The sequence below is a fragment of the Amblyomma americanum genome, chromosome 5 (assembly GCF_052857255.1).
Source record: "Amblyomma americanum isolate KBUSLIRL-KWMA chromosome 5, ASM5285725v1, whole genome shotgun sequence".
Lineage (NCBI taxonomy): Eukaryota > Metazoa > Arthropoda > Arachnida > Ixodida > Ixodidae > Amblyomma > Amblyomma americanum.
In genome coordinates, this window is record NC_135501.1 from 127,588,056 (window position 1) to 127,610,226 (window position 22,171).

At 44.8% G+C, this 22,171-nt stretch overlaps 2 protein-coding genes across 3 annotated transcripts; both read right to left on the bottom strand.

Moving 5' to 3' along the window:
* Nucleotides 1–1,430: 1,430 nt before the first annotated feature.
* Nucleotides 1,431–21,853, bottom strand: LOC144132682 (protein toll-like). Of its 2 annotated transcripts, none has more exons than XM_077665274.1 (5): nt 21,739–21,853; nt 9,191–9,753; nt 7,665–7,803; nt 7,253–7,577; nt 1,431–1,847 (listed from the first exon to the last, which is right to left on the bottom strand). In XM_077665274.1, the coding sequence occupies exons 2-5, from the start codon at nt 9,740–9,742 to the stop codon at nt 1,583–1,585; spliced, it is 1,281 nt and encodes a 426-aa protein (XP_077521400.1). In that variant the 5' UTR covers nt 9,743–9,753; nt 21,739–21,853; the 3' UTR covers nt 1,431–1,582. The 2 variants fall into 2 exon arrangements, with proteins under 2 accessions (XP_077521400.1, XP_077521399.1); XM_077665273.1 differs by lacking the exon at nt 21,739–21,853 and adding an exon at nt 14,389–14,717.
* LOC144134169 (protein phosphatase PHLPP-like protein) lies at nt 14,613–21,745 on the bottom strand. Its single transcript, XM_077667132.1, has 3 exons — nt 20,548–21,745; nt 14,729–15,256; nt 14,613–14,639 (listed from the first exon to the last, which is right to left on the bottom strand). Exons 1-3 carry the CDS (start codon nt 21,253–21,255, stop codon nt 14,613–14,615), a joined length of 1,263 nt encoding a protein of 420 aa, XP_077523258.1. The 5' UTR covers nt 21,256–21,745.
* Nucleotides 21,854–22,171: the final 318 nt, after the last annotated feature.

The window sequence follows — 22,171 nt, forward strand, 5'->3', positions numbered from 1 at the left end:
GCGTCGGCTACTCCTTTTCACGTAATGGAAGAAAAGCGCAGCAACTGGCGACAAAACGCTCAGCAAAGCACAGCTACAAATCGCACAATTCACAACACAAACAATACAAGGGACACGCCAAAAATGCTAACATAAAACATAAAAATATACTATAAATAATGAAATTACCTATTCACATAAAATGAGTACGTAATACGCAGAAGCAATAAATAATAAGCACAGTAAATGGTATGAAACCACAAATTGAAGATATGAAAGAAAAAAATGAGCAACAACAATAACTATATGAGATACGTCATATACATGGTAAAAACACAAATATTGCTCCCAGCACACTGGAGAGAACAAGACGAGGCGAACAGTAACAGAATTTTATCAAGCAATACATTGCACCTGCCGAAGATTCCACTGTGCTCGAGGAAAGATTTCAGCGCTATGATCGCCCGTTTTTGTAGCACTTGCGTCAGCCATATATCGAATACTTTTTTTGAACTGAACAGCCGTCATATGCTACCTTTCTGTGGAAATACTCAAAGACAGTTAAAATGTGTCGCCTGTCTGGCAGCGCCGTCGAACTGGTGGCCTTACAAAGTTAAATGGTCATTAACTCATTGGCCATTGAGTGTGGTGGTGTGACAGGTGTCTAACATTCTTCCTTCTTGCGAAAAGTTATGCATCGGCCTAACAAGCCAGTATGTGAAATCAAGGCTACCAAGCGGCAGTAGCCTACCTGCGCCAGAAGAAAGCCTTCCCCTTCAAGGACCGCACAGCAAGCGTCACTAACATGAAACTAAGTCTAAATTTGCCCCCTCTCACTGTCCGTCGTAACATTGCTCGTATTTGCCTCTTCCATAAAATTTATCATCATAACCATCAACTCAGGACGCGCCTTATCACAGATGCTGCTCATGTTTCTGCCCGTGTAGATCACTGCTACAAAGTCGCCATACCTCGCCATAACACCACGACATATGCACATTCATTTCTACCAAAAACATCCCGTGACTGGAACCAACTACCTGCTGACCTGGTCGCTATCACTGACAACCACCGATTTCGTACTTGCCTTACTAACATATTTTGAAGCCATTTTATTTTCTTTTTAAAACTTGCACTGGCGCTTATCATGTTCTGTATGACTGTTCCTTCATTTTTTATTTTTTTTATGTTGATACTGTACTCTGCTGCATTCTGTTCAACCAAACTATTGCGCATTTGTAACCTGCCCGTGTGCTTTGAATACCTGCCGTTTTTGTTCTTTTTCGTCGTTGTTGTTGTTGCCTTATTTTTTTTATTTTTTTCTTTCTCTGTTCCCTTTTATTAACCAAATTGCATAGTGTTCCTTGTATTTCTGCCCCTCCCCTCTACAATGCTTCTGTAAGCCCTGAGGGTAAAATAAATAAAAAAAAAAATAAAAAGTTCATTCTCCCTCTGTCTGACAGTGTTAAATGTAAGTAACAAACCGCGTGGTCACAGAAACAAAGCGGATACGCAGCTCAATCATGGAAATAGGTTCTTGCATGCATGTAAGGAATTTCGTGTGCTCTGTGATTTTACACATGTTCCAGCAGCGGGTGTCGCTTTATATGCTGCTGTTTGGCTGCTCGATAATGAGTTTCCTCTTGGCGTCCTTCTTGAGAAGAGAACGTCGCAACCGCTCCCAGAAGTTGGGTTCTCCCCAGCGGAGGTGGTTTGCAGCTTGCACATACAGCCTCAGATCTTCGTCAAGAGCACCAGAGGCCACATCGTCCACGAGGACCACGAGCAGCCGATTGATGTTGTCCTGCAGTGCTCGCTGGTGCGCCAGCCGGAACTCCCAGCGGCACCATTCGCTCGCAACGAAGTTCCTGTAGCATTGAGAATGCACAAAATGACCTGGTGGTCGAGTTGGTCAGACTTGGTTCTTGTAAATCCAGTGCAATGGCTCGAATTGAGACAAGGACAAAGCACAGCGGCATGTTTTGTCCCTTCCTGGTTTGACTTCGAGCCGTTGCGCTGGTTTTACAAGAATCATTGCGAATGCACGTCGTAGTTTGCAAAAATTTGTCTCTGCACGGACACCCTCAACCGGAAATAATTGTGTGCCGATTGGTTTTGGCCACACCCTATGCTCGTTCCCATACCGGAAACGATGCTACTCTTGGCTTTTTGTTGCCATTACTGCACTTCGGAACAGATATCCAGAACCTCTGCAAATAAAGCCCATTGGCTGATGACAATAACTGGTGTATCAAGCTCGCATACAGGCAAGTGGGCTGATCAAGCGATTCATCAAACCGACCACTTGCCACGAGTGAGTGCGAGACGGCGCGTCAAGAAATGAAAGGAATGGAAACCATGGCACGAAGCGGACAAAACCGGCATAGACACTGGGAGGGAGCGAAAAGCGCAAAGTGCGGGCGTCTGCGCGGAAGCAATAATTGTTTATGCGAAGACAGAAGAAAAGCAGACGGCGTGGGCGCACAGCTCTTGGGACCAAGTGCGTGTGAATCCACGGCCTGGAAGATACATGCGTGCCAGAGACCCGCGCGGCGAGGAGGACGGTATGCAACGGCGTCCGCTCCGTGTGGTCGCCCCGAGGGGAGAAAGTTACTTGTGTTTTGGCGCCGGTGTAGGAAACACGCACTGAGGCTGTCCTCCTCGGCCGACACACCTCGGCAACGTTCCGGACCATCGAGACGCTCCTTCGGCTAGGTCTCCGTAGGCCCCGGCTAGGTCTCCGTCAGCGGCATTCCTCACCACCATCCACCTTGAGTACCGATTGGACTGTTTTTGGCATTCTCCGTTCGACTGCTACATGGACTCAAGAGACTCTAATTAGAAGTATTTGGCATTGTTCTTAACACCACCTGGGTGTGGAAACCCTACCTGACCGTTGCATACTTATCTATGGGGTGTGAACCTTTTTTATTTAGTTTTGTAGTTCACGTTGAATGTTTCATTAAACCTCGTTTTGGGTGCCGTACACCTTTCTGGTTATGGCTCACGTTCTAGACAGATAGTGATACCGCTATATGATATTTGTGGTTCATATTGGACACACTTCCAAATTATGTGATTTAGAATTTTCCGCATTGCACTACGTCAATGGCATAAGGCTGGATACTACGACTGAGAACTTGTAATTTTCTTAGAAAGTCCGCAGGAAAGGCCACATTTCCTGAACTTCGAAACTTACAACCTTAACGCCCTGCGCAGCGGAGACTTCAGGACAACAGGCGGTTTCTCAAGTGTTACCGGCATGTTTGAGTGAACAGCATAATCTCTTGAGCATAGGTAATAGTGGAGGTAGTGACGCTGCATTCTGTAACCAAAAACTGCCGTGCTTAGAGCGCTCAAAAATTATTTTTTGAGCACCTTTACTATGTTCCCGTTTTGAAAATCTCGAAGTGTTTTCACAGGATATTTTATAAATTGTAACTAATTATAACTGGTAAAGTCTGCTCCGGTAACCTGCATGCTTCGCTCCTGCCATACTGTATATTCCCTTCCCCACCTTCGAAGGCACGAGCTGACGCACTGGGGTCGCCGTTTCAGTTTCCGTCGACGAGAAGAAGCTTCTGAGTGGCTAGTTTCGTCCTGAAAGTGTGTGCATTCGATGAAGAGCACATTGACCATTCTTTGGCGGATGCTACGTTCCCGATTAGGGATGATTAGGGACAGGAGAGTGCTGAGGAAATCACGGCATATTTTAATGGGTCAGCACTAGGAGGAACATGAAGGCGGAAACTGTGCGGCGGCGTCGGAGTCCGTGTGAAGCCTCCACATGCCAACGGTGACATGTAGTGCTTATGGGGATTTTCCTTTCTTTACCTGCCACCTGCCAACCTGGGAGGATGGTGCCCGACGGAGAATTTTCATTTTTCTCAAATGACTGAAATGAAAATGACTTATATAACCGCAGGCCTATGCTCAAAGGAGACAGCCTCCTTAAGATTTACGTGTATCTGTGCAAAGATGAGTGGTGCGGAAGCTTTTCGTTCTCGCATTGCTCAGGAGGAGAAACCTGGGTCTCCTAAGTAACATCGGTGGCTGTGATAGAAACAACCACCTGCCTGTGCAGTGGCGGCTCGTTTAAGCGTTGCGCCACTGTGACGGCAGTGGTAAGAGTCTTCGCCCCTAAAGTAATGGCCCCTGAACTTCTACAGGGCATTGACGCAGATTTTGTTTGCCCTTTCTCTATTCGTAGCTTAGCGGCGCCCTCGTGCTTGTCGTACTTTCTTGAGAGCGCACTGTCTTCCCCCTTTAGAGATCGCAGGAGAAATAGTAGCGTGCGCTTTGCATTTCAAGCGAAAAATGTGGACTGCCGTCCGCGTTCCTTCGTCACTTCACTTCACGGATGGGTCTTCCTCTGCACTTCGACTTGAAGCGTGTGTGTGTTTCCCGCTTATTATATAGACGCCAGAGAGCATTTCTTCTCAACCGTCGATTTTGACACCGATGCGGAGCAACTTTCGACTAGTGCCAATGCGGCGAAGAGTCTAGAGGCCTCGCGGTGTCCGCACAACCGCGACGTGGAAATGGTCGCTGGTAAGCAATTATTCTTATTTGGCGACACGCATCAAGGGTTTTTGCAGAGAGGTAAGCTGGACAGGCCCTAGAAAAATCCGAACAGTGAGAGGGTGTTGAAGGATCGAAAGCTTTTTAAAACAGTATTTTCATTAAATTCGCATTCTGCTTGGAAATTTCAAATTTTTTGGTGCGAAGTCTTGCTAGTCTTCATCGCCGAATGCGGCCGTCACAGAACGACGCGTGGACCACTGTCTCAGCGCAGTTGCTGCATGGGATTGCGTCATCGACCTTGAACCCACACTCTGAACAGAAAGGAGTAAGCCTCCCTCAAGCATACTTCATTTTACAAAAGGGCTTCTTTCACTCCCGCATAGGCACACTCGTGTTTAGAATGCAAGAGGAAATCCCAGAGAGCGTTGAATCGAGAAGAACTGAACGACAAGCACAAGAAGCAACGACGGCGCTTCCGAGAAGACTGGCAGCAAAACAACGAGCGAAGGATGGTCGCCGAGAAAAAGAGGACGCCCTGAATTGTGACCGCACCCCCGTGGCAACAGCCGCGCGCAAGGTGTAGATGGATAGGGCGGCACAACCGCCGACACCCCCGTCATCCTACGCCGGCCCCCTACCGCGCAAACTTGTAAATTTTCTGGGGCCCCCGCCTGTTCTGAAATAAAAGCTGTCTCACGTCTTCGCTCTCGTGGACAAGAGTGGAATCTCAGAAGCTCTATGCTTCGGCTCTTAGTCAAAACTTGGAGGACCCTTGGGTTCAGCGCCGCGAAGTAACGACGTCGTTCAACGAACTTCCCTGGATTCGCACCAAGAGAAGACTACAAGCTTCGCGATGACGGACTCCTCTGGTGCCCATTTAATGTACACTAGATGTACGTAAACTGGCTACTCGGTTACGGATACTTTTATAAGCAAAAAGCGTTACCACCTTAGGGCGCTTTTGTATCTACTTGTTCGTTGCATTTGTCTTTGTTGTAACCTTGTTTTATCTCTAGTTCTATTAGTATTCTTTTAGTATCGACGCTAAAAGGGCGCGCTTAGATTTGTTTCCGCTGCTCTTTGACATTTATAGTAATAAGCATCTCATAAAATTTTGTGCGTAGGGTACTGCAATTCGAAATGCTGGTTATCTACAGGCACGACGCAAGCGCCAGTGCCAGATTTGAAAGGTGAAGAAAGGTACAGATGCATGGAGTGCATTAATATTCCTAGCTTCCAACTTACTATACAAGAAAATTTTAATCTTTGGTTGTCTCACCATTGCGAACATCAAATAGCATCCCAGCGATGCCGATATCTACAACCCACCCACAGCGGCGCAATATTTCGCAAGCACTGGCTCTCCAAAACCTTCTGTCTTTTTTTGTTGCATGATGACGCCAGGAATTCTAACGAAGCGCGCTCTATTCTGTTTTCAGAAATTTAGCTGCCGCGTCGCTCGGTTATTCACGTTTGTCAATAGGAGCAAATAAAGACAGACATTATCAGTCAGAATGGAGGAAACTCCTATTTGCCATCGCATTCGCAGGAACACAATAGCAATTGGGGTGACGGTTTCTAATAGGGTGGACCGATAAACGTCACTAACGCACTATTTAATACATGCTTAGGTTCACGACTTCCGAAAGAGCAATAATACGGCATGCCGTAGTACCATGGTTAACATTTTGCACGATGCAGCAAAGCAACCCTCGTAAATGTGAAAAAAATGCGTCTCTGAGAAAAAAACAAATCAAAGCTTGAAGTTACTTCCCTTGAACAGCAACCGAGAAATCAATCAGCACACGTTACGTCTGTTCCATTCGTCACCGCGTCAGGAACGTGGCTGCACAAATAGTAGCCTGTGTGTACGACTGTCAGCCATGATTTCGATTTCCTTTGACTACCACGTTCTTTGAAATAATGGGGATAAAACTAAACCTGCCGCGGTAACCTGCTTTCTGCATTCAATATATCATAGTTGAGGTGAGAGTTGTTCAAAATAATTATTGTAGAGGTGCCAACTTTGGTCACGTGGTTTGAGTTATATAGAGAGAAACCGATTTCAATGCTTAGAGAGGGGAGCGCAGTTGGTTCGCGTTTTTGTATTCTGCCGCTCAGGACGCGTGAGAAATATTCCACTGAGCCATTGCAACAGCATCGTGAGACCTAAGCGCGTGTGGTGTTTTCATACGCGAGGTCTTTTTCATTCGTCGAATAAAAAAAAAGGTTATTACGAACAAACGGGTAGCGTCACTCACCTTATTATCACTTTGGGCACTATACGCGACTGCTGTAGCAAGGTTTACCCAAATCGAAAGCAGAACCTGGATTGCTGTCCCGATGTGATTGATACTGAGAAGTTGAGTTTTATTTACCGTTATTGTTTTCTCGTCGGTAAAATCAAAGGCCTGTTAAAGAAGGCTTATTTTAACGATGTAGTTATCAGGTTTGTACATATAGGTCAAGGTCATTTCGAAGCGACAACGAATTTTCTCTTAGCACGCTATGAACGCTTTAAATAGACGTGCGATAAACTTGCTACCAATTTTGATTACCTAAGAAGATTACCACTAAATCTCAAAGAAAACGGCCAACGCCAGCTATAATCAGTGATTTCGGACCTTAGTGTTCGAAAGGTCTGCTTTGCATTTTGTGGGCAACGCCGGAGAGCTAGTGCGGTGGTGACTAAATCTGGGCTACCTTGTCGAAATGTGTAGTGAACAAATAAAAGAACCACATATCTCACTGTGTGATAACGAGCAATGACCATCTGGAACAGGCGACCGCGTCGCGGATAATGTCCTGGAGCAGGAATCCACCTTTGAAGTTGCGCTCGTAAGTACAGCACGAGAACCCGAAACCTTCCAGCCTCGAGAGCAGCTCTTCATCCACCCATCTCGCATCTTTGTTGCTGAAGGAGAGAAACACGTCGAAGAGCTTCTCTGCGTCCACTTCCTCTTCCGCCACGCATTGGAGCCAACCACAAACACCCCGCGCGCGCAGCCACGCCTTGAGTTGCCTCTCAAAGTTGAAGTACGCCGCTGAGGAAGTCAGGAAGACCAGCAGTACTCCTTTAAAAAGACAGCAAAGGGTGCAGGATAAGAACGCATGTCAATATCTAACCCTTTCTGTATAGAGATAGTTTGCTAATAGCTCACCCATTACATAGAGTAGGTACTTCGCATATTCTGGAAATGCTGCCGGGCAGAGTTGTTTCTGCCCTAAACCTGCGAAATCCTTGCGAGACACTAGCGTGTTTGGACTTTCTGCGCATGTTATGCCTCCGGCGTCTCGAACCTGTTACAAGAAAAACATCATAAAATTATGAACATCCTCAATAACATCAAGAAACGATTCATTTCGAGATCATAATTTTGTGAATAATTAGAATGACCTGCATTGTCTCCTTAGTATATAAGACAATACTGAACATGATACTGAATTTGAAAATCAAGTGTTTATTTTGCGCTTAACTGCATAAAATAGTGCAGTTGTTTACGGATGTCAACAGTGGAAACCACTGTTGTATAAAGTAGCGTGTGGAATTGTTGTGAGTGTTACTTATTAAAAACCTGTCCAGGAACACTCTGTAGATAATATTTTTTCGCCTGATATCCGCATATTTTTCTCCTTAAGCATAAGCTAAATAACGCCCTCACTAAAGGTAAAGCTTTTCAGCTTTAATCCATGACTTGGTCCAAGCTCGAGCACGAGTGCATAAATACTCAAGTACCAAATCAAAAGTAAAGGAGTTAGATATGGTGCGAATAACATTAATAAGTTTAACATACCCTTTGTTCCTACCATTCAAATATGCGTAAAAATTTATAACCCCTTTAGTTCACATGAGAACTGTTTTATAGACGCCTTTTCTCTTGACAATCAACTAACATTGTCTTTCCTCATTTGTTTCGCATATACCAGTAAAAAATTCATGAAACCAACAACCGGCTTTGTCAACGCGGCGCCTTGCAAGAACAAATATATAACCAGCATTTTTTACCCAGAATACATGATTCTAATTTTGTAGCCAAACCCTACGACCCATTAAAGAGGTACAGACACCAAATTCCAGGGTTGTACAAAGACAGTCATACGTTTCCTTTGTACGTGAGCACCATAGAAGACAAGTAATAAACTCAATTGAAGTCTAGAACAATTTTAATCTCATTTTAGAGTGGGAAAATGCTCGCTCTTGAAGTCCCACCCATCTCTAGTGCATAAACCTGACGTAGGGACAGAGACGAAAACACATGAGGCATTTCTTCAGTCACTGCACAGTTTTCTGACCTAAGGGACAAAGTTTTGCGGTTTTGCAGCCTGCCAACCTTGCTCGCGAATCTTTCTTTTCCTGCATTCTCACGACTGCAGCGGTGCTCATGACCAACGAGTCAGCGCATGCTGTTGTGCCGAGCCCGCCAGTTACGCAGTCCTGCTTGCGTTTTAGTTTGCGGAATTTTATTTTGCATGCGGTTGCATTTCTATGACATGAGATTACTTTTTGGTGTGCTCTTTTGTGTTTTTCTCTTCTTGCCTGTGCCTAACTATGGTCTGGAGTGCACATAAAAATAAAATAATAACCCCCTGAATGGCAAAATGGCTGTCAGGCAAGGTAAGGCAGTTGGATAGCACGCACGAGCTAGATAGAAGGTTTTCGACTCGACGATCTCATTAAAGGTCTTACCACACGGGGGTTTCCTTCGATCCACTGCCTAAACGGGTAATCGGCGCAGTCGCAATCATATGGATTTCCAGAGAGCCACAGGGAAGTGAGATTCCGTTCTTCCACGAGGGCGTGCGGCAGCTTCGTCAGCCTGTTAGCGCGAACATCGAGAGTCTCAACCATGTCGGGAAGAACGGATATGTTGAGACTGGACAGCCAATTATTTTTAACGGACAGGACTTGGAGTTGAGGAACACTTCTCCGGAGAGTGTGGTCGAGTTGTTCGAGATGGTTGTCGCTCAGGTCCAACTGAGTCGTGCCTTCCGGCAAAACATTGGGCAACTTGGTTAATGCCTTCGACGAGCAATTAACGACGATCCCTCGGGCATGCCCTTGACGACACTCGCAGCGGCAGACTGCGGGACAGTCCTGTGGCTGTGTAGCCAAGTCCTTCTCGGATAGCTTGAGCAACGCGTTTCCTTTGTGCCAGGGTGGCTGCTCACATCTCGCAGTCCACACCAACCGAACTGCACTGTCACGACGCACAAGCCACGCTAAGTTGCAGTCGCACATCAAGGGGTTGTCTAAAATAGTAGAAAAAGAGAGAAGCCGGTTGAAACATTACATATGTACTATCTATATCTTACACGGGCGGCTTTAGGCTTCAAAATATAATAGAATCTTCAACTAACATAAGACCCTTACCATCAATGGTGCGATAAGCATGTATCCCGAGAACAAGGGCTGGGAATGGGAATTATTGTAAATTGAAATAGGTATGCAAGATTGCGTTTTCGCATACGCTTTTCAAATGGACACGCCTGCATGTAATCTCATTCGTCTATTCGCGGTCTGAGAAAACAAAGGGCGCAAAAACACTGGCTGTATGAAAATTATTATTATTATTATTATTAACAGGTGTTCAACGAAAAAGACTGTAGACATTTTTGCTGCCGGCTCGTCATTTGAAACTTAGGAATTTGTTTTGTGCTGAGAAGGTTCTTGTTACCAGGAATTTGGAGCAGCGATCTAATTCATTTGTTTGCAACCTCGTGACATATGACCTGAAGCAGTCAAAAATTGCCTGTCTGCTCAAGCGGCAACAGTCACTGAAAGGTAATAGAAATAAGATTGCCTCTAGTTTTGATTTATAGTTTTCATTTAGTGTTTGATGCTGCAACAGGGGCAGCATCAAACAACTTTCATAAAACAGCTTTTTCGCAGGGGGGGGGGGCGGGGTACCTCGATTTGAAAACAAACGAATTGAATTGATATCTATCTACAATAATGATAAGGAATGTTCATAGCTCATTAGTGACCGCGGTGTTGTTTGACTTCTGCCACAGAATAAAAAATGGCATTTTTTGAAACCTGGCGAGTTTTCTGCCAGCTAATACCTGCATATTAAAAGACAGAAAGCTTTCACACTTACGAAACACGGGGGCTAATATTAAAAAAACAAAAGCGCATCAAAGACTTCAAAATGTGAAATAGTTTTTGCTTCTCCCAAGGAATAGTTGATTATGAAAATTTCCGCAACTTAAGTACACTCTGGACGTTGCATCTTAGCCCTTGTCAAGAGTGTTCTTGTAAACTCTAGCAAAAAGTTCCAGAATTATAAGCTTACTACATTATATGATTAACCTGCACTAAAGGTTCTGTCGGTTACTGGTTTGGTGAGATAGGTAAGAAATGCATTGATGATAAACATATGTCGATAGTATTTATATTATCCAAGCATTATGGCGTCATTGAAAGAATTTTCGTCGTTTCTTTTTTTCAAAGAATAATTGGTTTCACCTTTCATTTATGAGAGTCCCCATGGTATAATCCACCGCAATCACACCAAGTAAACAGGAATACAGACGTCCAAACCATCGCGAAACCAACGCAGAATTCCAAAGTTATCAGTGTGCAAAAGAAAAAAAATACAACACCGCCTTGCGTTGGTTTGAAACTGACGCAGATGTGGCGCGTTAAGTGCTGCAGGCACTTCGACAGACCGGGAACCGTATCGACGGTGCGCAGCTGAAACTATGACTGGCCCCGTAGCATATGTAACATGCAGATCTCAAAAAGGATAGCGCCAGTACTGCAGTAGCTGCAACTCTGTAGTGATGTTCCTAAGAATTAGACAGCTACAAAAAATGCAAAAAAAATCGAATAAATAAACTAGCCGTCACATTTGTAGTGGTGTTCCTAAGAATCGGACAGGCACAAAAAATTGGAAAAAAATCGAATAAATGAGAGCTACTTTAATCTTACAGGAAAACTGGCGCTCGCCAGAACCCTGGTCCAAAGGGCAAGCCAATAAAATTCATCTGTGTTATAACCTCTCGAGAGCATTTCGTAGCTTGGCGAACGGCGGTGATGGGCGGCTCACTTTGGCCAAGACCGCCAAGTGTGCGCTGCACCCAATTGAAAATGTTCTAACGTGTAAGATCATTACTTAAATATATGCAGTTTTGGCCACATTTCATAAGAACTCACCAAAAATAATATACATAAAGCTGTGCATATATGCCGTAGTGCTTAAAACTATACGTTATACATGCCAATAAGGATAGCCGGAAGTGGTTTGAACGATTTCACGTGAAGGGGTCATCCAGTTTATTATTTAGTGAGAGAGGAATCATATAATAAAAAACACTGAAGCATAAGGCCGTGAAAAATTAAGTGCCTGAGAACATCCTGTGTACCGCAGAATACGTGGTGAATATAGAGAGCGAGCCACAAGACAAAGGACAGAAAAGAGTGGTAGACACATACGGACGCTGAGGAACAGTGAAAGACCCTTTTTTCTCTCCGCTGTCTTGTGGCTTGAACTGCATTTGCGCCATGCAGAACAAACAAGCCCGTCAACACGCTCTTGCAAAATGAGTACTGAATGGTCGATGTACGGCGCATAACGGAGTAAGCAGTAAGAAAATAACTCGATAGACACATACTATAAATTCGGCGGCAACAAGCAAAATTTACGCTCAACTCGCCGTTAACAATAATAGGCTGGCATTCTTCGAATAGCTTGAAGGAATGAATGTAGTGGCTCGAATATGACCTGATTCTTGTGAATTTGCTTGACATATTAGGTTTGAGATCGAGCCACAGCTTCCAGCCGGATTCTGGAAGAAGGATTACACTCGTAGGGACCTTCTCGATCACTCTATGACGATGATAAAGGTTTGAACCACCTACAGCTCGCAGATGTATTTTATACCTTCGTCCGGCCAAAGTGTATGCAAGCAATTTTAAGTGAAGGAGGTCGCCGGTGGTGGATAGGAGGTAACTGGTGGAACGAAAAAAAGATTTCCTCAGTTGTGGGTAGAGTGCTTTGTAAGGCGCATAGCACATAGATGCACGGCGAGATAAGCTGATCTTGCGCATTTTTGAAAAGCCTAGACTTGATACAAATTATATTGCTTCAACCCATAGTAAACAGTCCTAGCTCTATTTGTAGCTGCAAGCAGAATACCAATGGACATGCTAGTCTTTCAACTGTTAAGCAACAGTAAAGTCTCGGGTTGCTTAACAATTTAATGTCCTTTAGGAATAATGTGCAGAAAAACATTGAGAAACTCGTTCTTCTCATTAGTGCGCTATGTGAACGTGAGCATATATATTGCGAAAAACTCTGTCGACTATCTGTTCGTCAACACGTTCATTCCGGTTGCAGAGATTAGTCACTGGCTGTGGGAGCACTGGTCTTGAACCAACCCATTTTCGTTGTCAATTATGACCTGCGTGGAGCTTCTGAACTTATCGACCTTACGAAACGCAGATTTTTGTTGTTCCTGTTTTTCTTTTGTGGTCGTCTGCGAAGATAAAATATTCTTAGTGTACTCTAGACGGCTCGTACTGGCAACCACACCTCATATCCCGGCAGGGCCGAAGACGTAAAAGTAAAATTTATGAAAGACAATTTTTTTATTACCAGGAGCAACACGGGTCAGGTATAAGTACATAAATTTTCTCATCGACAAACGGTATTGCTGCGTTCGTATGTCAGTTTCCGTCGCTATATGGAAGAGGTTAGAGTGAGCAGCGCACACCTGGAAACACCAAATGCAAAAGTCACCTCCCGACTGTTCGCCTACCATCGCGTTTTGCCACTACCTCTGCACAACGTTCCTACCCAGGTTCTATAGTACAGTTTTAAAAGGCTGTCTTCAGTGAAAAAAAGTAAAGTATACATGCGCAACGCACAAATGCGAATGGCCTTCTTTTTTCACCTTTGACATTTTCTTCACATTGAATGCAAAATTTACAAATGCTTATCTCTTGCCGCAGCACGCATTGGCATGGGTTGCTCTAACAAGGCACACGAAGCATGCAGTCACAGAAGGCCTAAATAATGGGAAATTCTCTGCATGCAGTGACTGCAAATACTGTCCTTTTGTTAAAGCGCTGAACGGCATGCTGGTACTCATCATTATTTTTGTCTTCATATATTTTGCGCGTTAATAATGAAAGAAACTGCTCAAACGTCCACTACGCAATAGTTTTTCGCGGAACTCATGAATGGGACAGGAACAGCGCCTATCCTGTCCCCTTTATTAGTTGCGCTAAAGAGTATTCCGTCTTCAAAACATGAACCAACTAGCCCTAAAACAAACGCTGCTGAAACGTCCACACTGCAGGCTGCTCAAAGAAACCACAATCGTACATCTGATGGCGCTAAGTCTATATTTCCAAACTTCAATATCGTTTTCAGTCTTTTGAAATTCCAGCAGCTAACAACAAATATCCAGTCTTCCTAGAGTGTTTGGTGCCAAATGTAACAGGCAGATAAGTGTTATCTTTATGGTGAAGGTAATGTAAGCATATCAAAATTCATAAGTATGTGTTCTTGCATTCCCCAATGAAATAGTGCGAAAAAATTTTATTACCAATTAATGAATTACAAACATTGGATTGGAGCAAACCGCACTTCATGTGACGGCAGATGTTACTCAAAACGGTACATTTTCTCAGGAATGTGTCTACAAACAATTGTCATTTTCTGCACCTAAATGAACACTAGCCCTGTTAATTTGCGTTACAGTACTGTCGTCGCCAAGTGGGCTTTCCCGCTCTTGTCGATACAAATATGCTGAACTACGCATTACAAACTAAGCTGAGGCTTCGCTTAGGTCTACTACCGCCTAGCACAAAAAAAAAGTAAGCTTCAACTGTTCCATAAAATCACACTTTCACAGGAGATGCTCAAAATAAAATCTTACTATGCAGGACAATGTTAGGCGTGACCACCACGTGAGGAGGAAAGTCGCTTCGACGCAGGAGCTCAATCCGGTTCCCAGAAAGTTTCAGAGTTCGAAGGCGCACAGCTCCGGTGAAGGCTCCTTCTACGCTGCTGATGTTGTTCCAAGACAGCAAGATGGAGTTTAGGTATCCGTTTCTTCCAAATTCTCCGTTTTGCAAATTTTCTATTGAATTCATGGTTGCGTCAAAGTGCTGTAAGCTTGGAAGGTTTCTTAAAGATGCGTTAAGGGAGAGAAACTGGTTCCTTTGCAGGAGGAGTTTTAGTAAAGTTAAAAGCCCTTTGAAAGCATCTCTTCCGACCCACTGTATATTGTTACGACCTAAATCGATCTCTAAGAGCCCAGTGTTCTCCTTGAAAGTGTAGTCTGCGACATGAGAAATAAGATTATCTCTTAAGGACAGCTCCATCAAAGACCTGAGGCCGGAAAAGCAATCGGTGATAGAAGTGATGCGATTTGACGATAGGTTTAACTTCCTGAGTAGGCGTGTGTTTTTAAATGTCCCTATCACACTGTGTAACATGTTCTGCGCTAAGTTAATGGTTTCTAATCTTGAACCAGTAGCAAACAAGGTCTCGTCTAGGTAACTTATGTTGTTCCGATGTAGGTCGACGCGAATCATACGGTCAAGCGCTTTGAAAGCCCCAGGATCTACATTAGTTATCCTGTTACGGCTCAAAACGAGCACTTTCACATTACGATTTGACGAGGCGAACACAGGTACGACATCTATGCTGTTTTCTTCCAGGTTGAGGTACTTCAGTTCGGGCATCCTAGATGACACAAGTTTCCGGATATCCATTATCATGTCGCCCCTGAGAAAAAGCGTCTGAAAAAGAAAAAAGATAAAGTACAGCGGTTACATCTAACCATAAACGAAGTGGTTCTTTATTGAACGCACCTGAGAGGAAACACAAGCTTGACTGACTAGGCTACAATTTGTATTTATAAATCTCTGGCAGTGAATAAGAGACAGTGATGTGGCGACAAGAGTGGGGCGACGGTCAAAATTTTACAGCATTGCGTTACCACGAAAGCCATCTTAAAAAGTGCACGTACCCTCCGACGTTTGCTGCAGTCTTTACTTCATAATCAATGGTTCGACGAAAGTTTGTCTGGTCAGGCATTGTATTAAAGAAAAATGACTGCGGTCACTGACCATGTCATGAAATTCAAAGACGTTTTGGAACCTCGTACGGGTTCCTTGATCACTGAGCGGTACAAGAAATTGTCGCGACTTGTATACGTAACACGTGGCGCAAGGAGCGTGCGTAGATGGGTGGCATGGTGCCTTGCACCCGGTTCATGGTAGCTGGTGTCGATTGTATGATTAGAGATTCCATCAGCCGCCGAGATGAGTCGTGATAGAAGAAGTTGCTTTCAGTTTACTTTATAGTGGTCCAGCGATTCCATTTAGTTAGCTAGCTAAAAGGTGGGTCAGCATTAGTGATTAGTGGCCATTTGTTAACCAGAGGTATTCTCTTTCTGAAGCAAGGATATTAACTGCTCTTTCAGCTCAGGTACTTAGGCAAAGGCACAATTCACCAGCAAGGAGACTTTTTATTTCTGGCAATACAAATTCACGGCCCATCGTCAAGGCTTTTATGCAGTGATGCATGCCGACACTGTCCGCCCACAGATTCATTGTAAATATCGGGCGTGCGCACTTTTTACAAGCCAGAAACACGTCGACAACAGTGGATGTTATTTCATTGAAATGCATCAGGCGGGCTTCAGCTATGCGCCCAACGTCAGCTTGAGGAGTGCGGTGCCATTCGCATCACTTGAACAGTATATCGAAGAGCGCATGCGAAAAAGATGCGCTAGACTTATAAATTACCAGCCTCCGGCTGCTGATCAAGAAGGTTTCTATATCCTCTCTGTGGGCATCATAGCGACCAACATTGAAGCCTTGCGGCAAAACATACCTGTATGTTCTGCAAACATGCTGCATTACAGTGCTCTGGAGTTGCTGCGGAATATCGCGACGCTTGGTGGCAGAGACGTGGGGCGGCATCCTCCAAGCTCTAGCGTTGGCTTTGCCGTAAACGTCTTTTTGTGAAGCCTCTGATAGGCGCCGCTGGCATTGCGCAAAATCGCATTTGCGGTTAAAGATCCCCAGGTGGTCGAAATTACTTAGGAGCCCTCGACTACGGCACCTCTTTCTTCCTTTCTGCTCTTAGTCTCTTCTTAATCCCTTCCCTTACGGCGCGGGTAGGTGTCCGCCGAAGTGTGAGAGATACTGCGCCGTTTCCTTTCCCCAAAAACCATTTTTACCAACACGCGGCCTATACATCCTGAAGGGGAATCGCGCGTCGGTTCTCATACTGCCGTGTCCTCATACTCGACCTACTGTCATCAATAATAACGAAGCTTGTAAGGTTTAGTAGTGCAGGTAACCTTTTAAAAAAATTAATATAGTCTACGCGATACAACCAGGACCCCTAAGCATTTATTTTTGAATTTTTGAAATCATTGACGCTTACTAATGTTTTGATTGTGTCAGGGCTGCGAGCGCGCAGAAAGTGTCGGAATTTTACATTGTAAAATTTAATATACCTGTATATCACGCATTTGAAAGCTTTGGAAGTGTCATTCATCCCGCTATTTAGACGGAAAACTGCACCTGAAGCTTAACTTTCCCCGCACTAAAGAACAGCCCATAATTTCGAATGCACGGCCCTTTTCGCAGCCATGGAGAGCTTTGCGGTTTTTTGGTCACGGTCGAAGACTCTAATGCCTCCCTATGAGCAAATCAATACGGGGTAAAAGGAATGCCATCAGCATTCTCCTCGGCCACGTGACTTCATGTTAGGCTCGAAATACGCTCCAATAATTGCACTCAGAAGGTTAGATTTAGTAACCCTCCTTTCATTCCGGTCCTGGATGAGCTGGATATCTAAGAACCCTTCCATTTTAGCAGTCAGAAGGATAAATGTGTAATTGACCCGTTGCTGTTCTTAGCGAACTGGGAACGTGCTTACCTAGAGCGTAGATTAAGGTAGCTAAAGCTGCCATCAATGCACGCTTCATGAAAATAGTTCAAGATGCTCATGTGTCCTAACTTTTTTGCGGCATTTGTATTTTTCAATTACGTTTCGGTAAAGCACAGTTGAATGTCGAGTGTACATCAGTGTCTAACGTCTATTGTCTTGTGTGCGCGTCTTTTGCATCCGCTGGTACAATAGAGCGGCCTCTATTGTACATCCTCGTATTAGTTCTATTCTCCACTTTTTTGTAACCCTTATTTAGGGGATCGTAAAATAATTTTTTTTCTCCTCTAGCACATGCATTTTTGATTTCTGTTAAAGCTTCCTCGAAAGCGCCATTGGGTTTGTTTTCATTTACAGTCGTTGCATTTTGGGCGTGTTGGTACGATATGACATATAAGATTACGCGCACAACCAGACGTCGACGGTCTGTCTTCCTCCGTCTGTCCTCATCTCCGTGTGCGCTCGAACTTTCATTTCATTTACAGAATGTCATACGCTACCATTATGTTTTTTTACCGGTCTGCGCCGGCTTCAGGTGGCAACACAATGTCCTAACAGTGATCCGTTTCGACTAGTGCCCCAGTAAGCTTTAGGCGAGCCAGTTATATAAGTACTCGCTTTCTGATAAATGCTTTCTTGATAATGGTCAAATGCACTAATGGTCCCTCCCTCGTACTTTCTGAAGCATCGGACAGGATGCACTGTCGTTAGAGGCTGCCAAGCGCTTCAAAACGCCACTTGCATGATACGTGCGCACCTGTGTAGTGGCTAAAAGTACTAGTACTTTTTACAAAGGCTGCAATAAATGTAAGTGTTTTTGAGGATGGTCACCGGTCACTAAACGAGTAAAGATGAATTTAAAACTTTAAAGGCTTGGTTATGGCTTATGGGGTTTAAATGCCACAAAGCGGCTCAGGCTACCACGGACGCAGCAGAGAAGGTCTCCGGAAATTTCGGCCCCCTGAGGTTCTTTAACGTGCAGTGACATGGCAAACTACACGGGCCTCTATAAGTTCACCTCCATCGAAATTCGACCGCCACGGCCGGGATCCGGTCCGCGTTGGGGTCAGCAGCCTAGCGCCATAACCACTCAGCCACCGTGGTGGTTAAACTGGCAAAGATGGACTAAAGAACAGCCACGTTACGTTAACTCTGAATGAGTTGCGCACCTGCTGAAGCGTAGCATAGGAGTGCTCAATTATTTTTTTGCATTTGTTTATTGGTGAATAATTTAATAATTATTGGTTTTGGGGAAAGGAAATGGCGCAGTATCTGTCTCATATATCGTTGGACACCTGAACCACGCCGTATGGGAAGGGATAAAAATGGGAGTGAAAGAAGAAAGGAAAGAAGAGGTGCTGTAGTGGACGGCTCCTGAATAGCTTCGACCACCTGGGGATATTAACGTACACTGACATCACACAGCACAGCGTGGTGGTGAAGAGAAAGGTCCAATTTATGGGCACTGCGCTTAGCAACCTTTACGCTCAGCTACGCATTTCGGGTGAGTATTCTCAGTCGTCTAACAAATATTTCAAAGTTAAGAGTGGTGTGTCCCATGTTTTGGTCACACCGAAATGCGGCAGCGCCTGTCCTGAGGCTAGATATCAAAGTTTTGCAGATTGCACTTAGGCTGCATTTACGCATAGCAGCCAGATTTGGGGCTGAGCATCGGGCTGTCAAACAGATATGGCTAAGTTACTCATGTTGAGTAACCTCATGAGCTGTCGCGTATGTGGTGAGGTGACATATTAAGCTTATGCTCCAATTTCTGAGGCTTCCTTTACGGAAATGGGTACTATATAGCCCAGCTCTGAGTGGGTCACACCCAAATGCTTCGCGCCCATTCTAAGGCGACGTGTCTGGCTTTTGCGCACTGTTCGAAGGCTGCTTTAAAGAGAAGCCGGGTAGGCCGAGAAGAGCCCCTGTTGTCTCACACATACGGATAAGATGCACACGTTCATAGCCATGAGTGAGCCAAACCTAAAACCTCTCACGTCCGTGATGAGGGGAGATATCATATTCATGCACAATTTTCCGAGGCTACCCTAAGCAGCACCGCCTGACTCTCGCGAATGAGACTGACCGATTAACCCATAGCTCTAAGCTACTCATATTCTGTAGCAATGGTAGTTAAATCTGAATGCAGTCCCTTCAGTACTCAGGATGATATGAGCTTTAAGCACAGTGCAGTCTTGTGTCCTAAATGGCTGGAGCATATAAAGGCAGGGTCAAAGCTTAATTTATAGGTAAGCATGGTCTTTTCAGCTATAGTATCGGACGCCTAAACATGCCTTTAACAGCGTAACAACATCAGCAAAATTAGCACGTATGCCCGCTACTAACGGTCTGAGAAAAACCCACGTCACTTTTATTTTTATTACGAATTATAGCAGCACTTTTCGGATGAATGACGAAGCATGCTCATACCAACAATGTAACTCAATACTTGTTCTTGGTGGTCAAAGAAGAGCGTAAGACAGCGGGTGAGAAACAGAATTTCCTTTGAAGACAAATACCCGCAAGAAGACTATACATCAATTTGCCCTCATAAAATTATTACCTAAATGTACACAATTTAAAGCTAATCATACGCTGGAAACAACTTTACCCCATCTAATTTTCTCGTTTCTCTCCAAACATTGCGGACAAGGCCCGTAAGTATGGAGGGCACTGTCTGCAGTATGCGCCTGAGAAGCCCTGTTTTGAGGCTTCAAGCATATCCGTTCCAGTGAGCAGCGTCTTGCACAAAACTGATGAGCTCTTCCCTCACTTTGTTCGGCAATCATTCCCAAAATTTTACTAAAGTGCAAATTGAACAGTGCGAGCCAACTACATAAGCCACTATATGTATCTCAGCTTTTCGGGGAAGTAAAAACTGTCTAAAGTTCTCGCCAGTTCTAGTTCTGCAATGTTATAAAAAAAAAGAAAGATATCCGCTATAATAAGCCATTTTGAGCTTCCTCCAGGACAGATGTCTGAAAGGGGGGCAAAGAGTAAGGTACTGTTACGGCATGCACCTTTGCCCTGGCGGTATTATTAAAGCTACGAGGCATGCGCAGTCTAGAAAATATGCGGATCTTAATTACAACTGCAAATCGCTGAACAGCCCAAAAAAGAGGCTTACCTGCAAGGAATGCATGCCGTCAAAGATGCCGTTTAGTTGCGTGATGCGGTTTTTCCCTATGTGCACTTCTCTCAGATTTCTTGTTTTCTCGAAAAGTACGGCCGATAGGTGGTGGATCTTGTTGTGGGACAAGACCAGGTGCTCCAGCTTGGGCATTCCCATCAGATATGTTTCGCTCACCTCTTCAATGCCGTTGTATCGCAAGTCGAGCTTGCGTAGTTCAGGTAATAGCAGTGAGCCGTGCAGGACTTTGAAGGCGTTCAGCGTCGCAATGATGCAAAGCAAGCCCTTCGCGGAACTCAAACCGCTTGGTAGAGAGTTCAGCATGCTCCTCTTCAAATGAATGCTAGAAACTCTATTTGCAGAGCCTATGGCAGTTTCACTAATGTCGCGCAAGGGGCAGTTAAAGATAGCGAGCTCATGTATCGTGCGATTCTTTAGAAACTTAACAGGTAGCTCAGTCAGTGAGACGTTGAGGAATGTGAGTGTTTTGAAAAAGATACCTTCCAATGCGGCCATGTCTGTGTCGATTTCCTGGAGATTGGAAACGTGACTGCAAGACGCAACGGCTCCGTACTTCGAGGCGTAGCAGGAGCATCGCTGCAGCACAGGACAAGTGATGTTCGGTAACCGCCCCTTACGTGCAAACACGAGACTGCACGAAGTCGCAAAAATCAAGACAAGTGTATTTAAAAAAGATGTACGCATTTTTAGCAAATAAAAGTTCCAAGGGACTTCACATGTGTTGATGCCTTCAGTTTTCTTCTGCCAATGCACGGGCTCCACACAAGTCCGAGGCTCAAAGAAGGTGCACTTTCGACGGAGATTGAAGAAAGCACAGTGCAGACTGGAGTGAAGGCGTTGATAAGCATGCCACCGGGGCTACCTCTATCACAGGGTTCAACAAAGCTTTCACCCTGGGAACGATGGCATTCACTGGACGACACCTGTACCGTTATTTTTCTCGCGGAACAGCAACGTAACGTGGCCAAGAAAGAATAAATGAGTGGCCATCGAACTTTCCACTGCCAGACGTTTACTGAAACAGGTTCACTGCCAGGGAGGAACGTAACGACGACGTGGCTGACCACCAGTTTACATACCCTGCACGCGCGAGCAGCCGTCACAGCTAGCACTGCCCGCACCAAGAGCGTGCATTTTACCCAACAATATACTTGCCGTAAAACTCACACTTGGGTTACTTTCTCTGTGGTCAGCCGCTTTCTTGTTTGATGGAAGAACACTTGGAAGAACACTTCTGGGACCCGCTTGCCTGGCTCTACTTCTGAGACGCGACGCCCAAGACACGTGATAGACGGGAAGGGCAGATAACTCTCGCGGCGAGCATGCAGCGAAAGATTAAGAGGGGAGCGGGGGATTCTGGGAGAGTTCGAGAAAGCTTTGATGCGTTCCGCCGCACTCGAAAAAGACGCGTTGAAATCGAAGGAAGTCCTGCATCCGCTTGCTCCGGAGATCCGGCGACGTAAGAAAGGCAGCTGTTCGGTTTCTTGGCGGAGATACGTCTAGTCTAACCTTTCCAAAACATAACAATCAAAAGTAGCGACACATCTCACGCTATGAATTTGCCAGAAGCTGCCTTTGAAAATGTGTTTTTTCCTGTCAC